Source organism: Mustela erminea, chromosome 14, assembly GCF_009829155.1.
Source record: "Mustela erminea isolate mMusErm1 chromosome 14, mMusErm1.Pri, whole genome shotgun sequence".
NCBI classification, from domain to species: Eukaryota; Metazoa; Chordata; class Mammalia; order Carnivora; family Mustelidae; genus Mustela; species Mustela erminea.
Genome location: NC_045627.1, coordinates 51,336,413 through 51,342,412, shown reverse-complemented (window position 1 = coordinate 51,342,412; position 6,000 = coordinate 51,336,413). Strand labels below are relative to the sequence as shown.

The 6,000-nt window shown below is 44.0% G+C and overlaps 1 protein-coding gene across 2 annotated transcripts in view; it reads left to right on the top strand.

Annotated features, from left to right (window-relative positions):
* Positions 1-1,304: 1,304 nt before the first annotated feature.
* The window catches only part of FRMPD2 (FERM and PDZ domain containing 2), a 94,286-nt gene continuing 89,590 nt past the window's right edge, over positions 1,305-6,000 (top strand). For both annotated transcript variants that reach the window (XM_032313135.1, XM_032313133.1), the window contains exon 1: positions 1,305-1,438. In XM_032313135.1, coding sequence (XP_032169026.1) covers positions 1,414-1,438 — 25 coding nt within the window. In that variant the 5' untranslated portion in view covers positions 1,305-1,413. The remainder of the gene's footprint in view (positions 1,439-6,000) is intronic.

Sequence of the window (6,000 nt, the reverse complement as noted above, 5' to 3'; positions counted from 1 at the left end):
CACCCAAGTGCCCCTGTACATTTACAGTTTTAATGAATATTACCAAAAGCCCCACTGGGAGCATGTGCTAATCTATATTCTCACCACTGACACAGGACGGTTCATCCACCATGCCCTTAAGCTCTGGATTTCATCAAATGTCATTATTTTATTTTTTTGGTCAATATATGAAGTAAAATGCTTATTTTCTTTTGAAAGCCAGTTTTGAAATTCCTGTTGATTTGGGGAGCTCTAAAGACCTGTTCTTTCACCCCTACCTCTGCAGAGCTGGGGTCTAATCGTTGCTCTTCTTCTCCTCTGCTGGTTCCTTTCTGCGTCCAAGTACCAAAGAATGTGAGAATTCCTTTTCCTCCTTCTCCAACCACATTTCTGTTTTATTTTAATTTTTATTTTTTCTAAAGATTGTATTTTAATTAATTAATTAATTAATTAATTAAACAGAGAGAGACTGCGAGAGAGGCAACAAAGGCAAGGGGAGTGGAAGAGGGAGAAGCAGGTTTCCTGCTGGGCCAGGAGCCCAGTGTAGGACTCAATCCCAGAACCCTGGGATCATGACCTGAACTGAAGGCAGACGTGTAATGACTGAGCCACCCAGGCGCCCCTACTTTCCTCCAACACAAAACAGAACATTTTATTGAGGTATGATTGATGTCCAAAGAGCTGTGTCTATTTAATGTATTTATTTAAGGTGATGAGTCTGAAGGTTAAGTATCCACCTGTGAAAGCAACACTAGGATCTATGCCATAGACATATCCATCACCTCCAAAAGTTTCCTCTTGCCCTCTTTGTTTGTGGAGTTACTTATATTATTGTTATTATTAATTTTTTGTGTGTGTAGTAACCACACCCACATTCCTCTTGCATTCCCCCTGGCAGCTCCAAGTCATCATTCCTCACCAGGATCTTGCACCTTACTCTACCCTGTAGGGTGCGGGTCCAAAGCCTGGGCCCAGTGAAGCGCACGGAGGGCTGTGGAATAAATGAGACTAAGGCTCTGTTCTTGGAGGCCCCCTGGTTCCTTGCAGGGCCCTTTCTTTTGATTGGATCAGGAAATAAAGCAACATCCATGCAAAACCCCTGCTGAGCCACAATCCTATTGTCTTCAGTGGCACCTAATCCATTTGAGCTCTTACAAGCTCTCCCTCAGGTCACCCACCTTGGGGGTGGCTCTGTCTGTGAACAGGTCAGAGACTGCCTGGGGCTCAGGGCAAGAAAGCAAGTGGCAGGAAAGAGAAGGCCCTTTGCTGACTCCCTCCCTGGGCAGCCAAGTGCTTAGTAACAAACAGTAAACAGAGGCAGCAGCGCCAGTGGCCACGGCAGCTCAGCAGAGAGGAGCAAGAGATCCCTGTTCTGTGTTGGAAAATTGTCCCTGATGAAGGCTTAGACCTGATCGCGGGCGCAGAGACTTTCAGATGCAGCCTCTGCCTCAGGACGCAGGTACTTCTCCGTGTTCACTTTTCTTCTGTAAAGCTGGGTCAGGTGAAGGGCAAATCTTTTTACTAGCTTTGGGTGTTGGGAACAAAGAAAACACAACTGGACTAAGGCCTGTGTGAGTGACTCTGCCGTATTATTTGGAGTATTATATGGTCTAGGCTACTAGTGGGGCCTGATTCAAATGATGAATTTGCTTTAAAGCAGTAAAGAATAGGCTCGGCAGAGAAAACACGGGGTTCAGAGGCAGACTAACCCTTGTGTGAATCATTTCTTTGAGACTCAGCCTCTGTTAGCAAATTCAAATTCAAAGCAAATATTTTAATTTTCCAGAGACTCAGTTTCCTCATCTGTAAAATGGGGATAATGGTACCTATATTGTAGTGTTACTGGGGATACATGAGGTGACATATGTCAGGCATTTAGCACAATGCTTGAAGCAGAGAAGTAACCCAATAAATGATATAACTATCACCATCTTCCAGAAATGGGTATTTTGGTTATGTTTAAAGAAGGTCAGAGCTTTAGTCTCAGGCTTTCTCTAATTGACTCTCAGAAAACAATGGGAAAAAGTGTGAATGGTTCATCTAACTTCTGTTTTTTTCCTTTCCTTTTCTTTTTTTTTTAAAGATTTTATTTTTTTTTTATTCGACAGAGAGAGAGACAGTAAGACAGGGAACACACGCTGGGAAAGTGGGAGAGGGAGACGCAGGTTCCCCACTGAGCAGGGACCCCGACTTGGGGCTCGATCCCGGGACCACAGGATCATGACCTGGGCCAAAGGCAGACACCTAATGACTAAATCACCCAGGCACCCTGTGACTTTTGTTTTTTAAGTAACAACTGAATTCAGAGATGAGGTGTGAGTATTTCTCCTGGCTACATGCTGTTGTTTGCTGTAGGTTAGAGTTGAAGTTGATGAATTAATCAGTTCAGCAAGGTATATTCTGGCTGCCCAGCCAAGTGCTAAGTGCTGGGGACACCTGTCTCTGCTCGAGGGATCTTCCATGTGAGTGTGGGAGCCCATGAGGTGAGCCTGTATGACAAGGGTTGGCAGTAGCAAGGGTCGGAGTGGTACAGGGTCCTGGAAGAGATGGTGTGTGAGCGCACTTTGAACGCCAGGTGGGAGCTTGCAGGAGGTGAGAGGAGAGGAGTTGGGGCAAGCTGTTCCAGGCAGAGGAAAGCATGCGCAAGAGCCCAGTGGTATGAATAAGTAGAGCGTATTCTGGGAACAACAGGCAGCATGGCGTAACTGTAGTGAAGTGTGAATATGGGCATCTGAGTAGAAAGGAGGCTGCAGAGGTGAACAGGGCAGAGCAAGGAAAGCTTTCCATGTTTTGCATTCCATTCAGAAATTTCTGGAAAGCCATCGATCATTTTAATGAGGGGATGTCCTGATTGCATTTAAGTATTAGAAAGACTATTCTGGCAGTAATACATGTGGGGTTGGAAGGGATGAAGCCTTGGGATAATGACAGCCAGATTAACCTAAGGAAACAGCAGTGGGGATGTATAGACTCTCCAAGCAGAGGCTGCCAACACTGCAAAAAGGAAGATAAAAAAACATACATACATCTACACATGTATAAGTTTATTATAAATTGTATTTATTTATTAAAAGATTTTATTTATTTATTTGACAGAGAGAGATCACAAGTAGGCAGAGAGGCAGGCAGAGAGAGAGGAGGAAGCAGGCTCCCCGCTGAGCAGAGTGCCCGATGCAGGGCTGGATCCCAGGACCCTGAGATCATGACCTGAGCCGAAGGCAGAGGCTTAACCTACTGAGCCACCCAGGTGCTCCTATAAATTGTATTTATATGAAGGATGTGCATGTTGCATAATTGATAAGTTGTAAAATATATGATTCTTTATTCCAAATTTCATGACTGCATACATTGATTTTGTTGAACTCTGACATCAAGCCTATGGTTGCGACTGACCAATGAGTATAGCCGCAACATGAATGTTGGCTGCTATTCTGTTTACACTGACGAGTAAGAAGAAAGCTAAGCAATGAAGGTGAATGTTTTAACTCCACTCATTTGTCAATGACATGAGTGACTGTTGAATTGGATAATAGTTTTTGAATTCTGGAAGAACATTTCCTTAGTTTTTGTGCTATTTATAATACAACAGATCTAGACATGAAACACTTTTAGGTTTAATCCGAATTAACATTTTCTCCATCATTTTCTTAAGTCTAGATAATAAACAAAACCATAAACCAAGCCCTGATGTGTCATTTCTGCCAATTTCTGAGGTGTAAATACTTTCTCTGTGGTCAATTCCAAGTTCCCAAGATGCAACACTAAACACAAAGTTTGAAAAGATATATACTACCACATCATTATATAGTATTTCTGCCACCAGAAATGCAGTTGATTTAAAGGAGCTGAAGAGCATAGACACTACTGAAATATAGTCAGATAATTAGGAAAATCAGGGGTTTTGAGTATATTATGAATGTAATTTATTTAATTGGAAGTTTATATGACTTTTTAAAATTTACAATGGCTATGTTTAACAACCATCTTGCAAAACTCCTGGAGATTTAATTATGGACTCTCATTAGTGAGTAGGAACCTTATTCAGCACAGCGTGGGATCCTAGAGAATTTTAAAGAGGTGGAATCCATAGGGATGGGAATATGATTATCAAGGATGGGAGAAGTAAGGACCAAGAAATGAATTAAAAAGAATATGCTTTTCTCTATGGACCAACATACCACTCACCAAAATAAGAAATACAGGACTGGATCCAGAGGTACAAAGCAATGTTAGAGTTTTTGAAAAGACCAACATAGAAAGATAACCTTGGATTTAAATACAGAGTGGAGAAGGTTGAGAGCTATTTGCAGTCTCTTTTTCTTTTTTCAAGATTTTATTCACTTATTTGAGAGAGAGAGGAAGAGAGCACAAGTTGGGAGTGGGGAGGGGCAGAGAGAGAGGGAGAAGCAGACCCTGAGATCATGACCTGAGCCAAAGGCAGATGCTCGACTGACTGAGCCACATAGGTGCCCCGCTATTTGCAGTCTTGCAGAGAAGTCACTGGATTTTTTCAGATACCTACAGAATCTGTGCTCATTCCCCTACCGGTGAGCCCCGATGGAGGAGGAGCGGGTCCTACACTTTGAATTCCTAGCATCTAAATCCTCAGGTCTGACATATCAGTGCTTGATGGAATTCATTTTGGCTGAGTTTGTATGCATTAGTCCTTTTATTTTGAAGGCAATGTTTACTTTGCTTTTCTAGAAAGTGAGTGTAATACTACTCTCTTCAAACTGTGTTTTAAGCCTTCGGGAATATCTGAAAAGTGATGCAAATCTTCTTGGGTGCTGCCCCTTGCCCATGCTGCCTCTCTATCAGTCATGCTCCATGGATTTGAGGTTATAGAGGAAGGACAGGCCATGCTCAGAGGGTCTGGCTGGACCAAGGAAGTGCTCTTGGTGGGGCAGGTAATGTGGGGCGGGCACACAGGAGCACATCTGAGAACAGTCCTGATGACCATCTCTCCCCGCTCAGTATCTCTAATCTCTGGCTCCGGTAGTCATCTTCTTTCACGTATTGTCCCCTTTTACAGGTACTCACGGTTTCCGTGTTCAGGCCACCCAAGCCCACCTGATACTATGTAGCTGGCCCAGGATCATGGCCTCACTTCATAAGTCCTCCACCAAATTCCTCCCCATAAATCTAAAAGAGTCATTACCCAAGTACCCAGAGCATTGACAAGCCCTAACACAGTAATTCTACCTCCAAATTCTAGCTGGCTGCGGTCATTGCCCACCTGTACCTTGTTCTTCCAAATAAGCAATGGGACCTCAGGCAGTCCTCTCTGTAACTTATAATGGGCTGATGAACCATCTGGTGATCCTGCCAAAATATAGATTCTGACCCAGAGGACCCAGGAAAGGCCCGAGTCTGCCTTTCCTAACAAGTTCCCAGGTGATGGCCTTATGGCTGGTCTGAGTCACACTGTGACTGGGGTCAGTGCCACCTGCAGCAGCCCCAGGGATGATGCCATTTCTACTTTCAAAAGGTCCAGTTCTGTGGGCTTGTCCCCACCCTATCCCCTGTCCTCTCTTCGTATTCAGCATTAATCCTATGAAAAGTTTATAGTTTATTGAGAAGCTACTGTGTGTCAGATACAATCACTCAGGTTATAGATGAGTGAAGGGGAAAAAAAAAAATAAGTTACCCAAGGCAGACAGAGAGGTCAGGCCAACTCTGACCTTGCAAACTGCCCTCGCAGTCACTGTGCTTCGCTATTTCCTTTTCCTCTCAGTGTTTACTGGCCCCGAGTTCAATGTTTTTAGCTGGTTTCCTCCCTGACCTCTCGTGCCTGGGACTGTCTGACTAACTCTCCTTCCCCAGTCTTGGTCTTCATCTCATTCTTGGTCCCTGGCAGCTCTATTTCTAATTACCTTTCCCCCCGCTCCTTGCCTTGGTTCTACTGCTCTACCTCCTTTTCCCTGTAACTTCGTGATGTAAAACAGTCATGATAGCCCAATAGAGTAGGGAGTGAAGGAAGGGACGGAGAAGAGCTACAGAATGGTGGAAAAGGACCAGTCT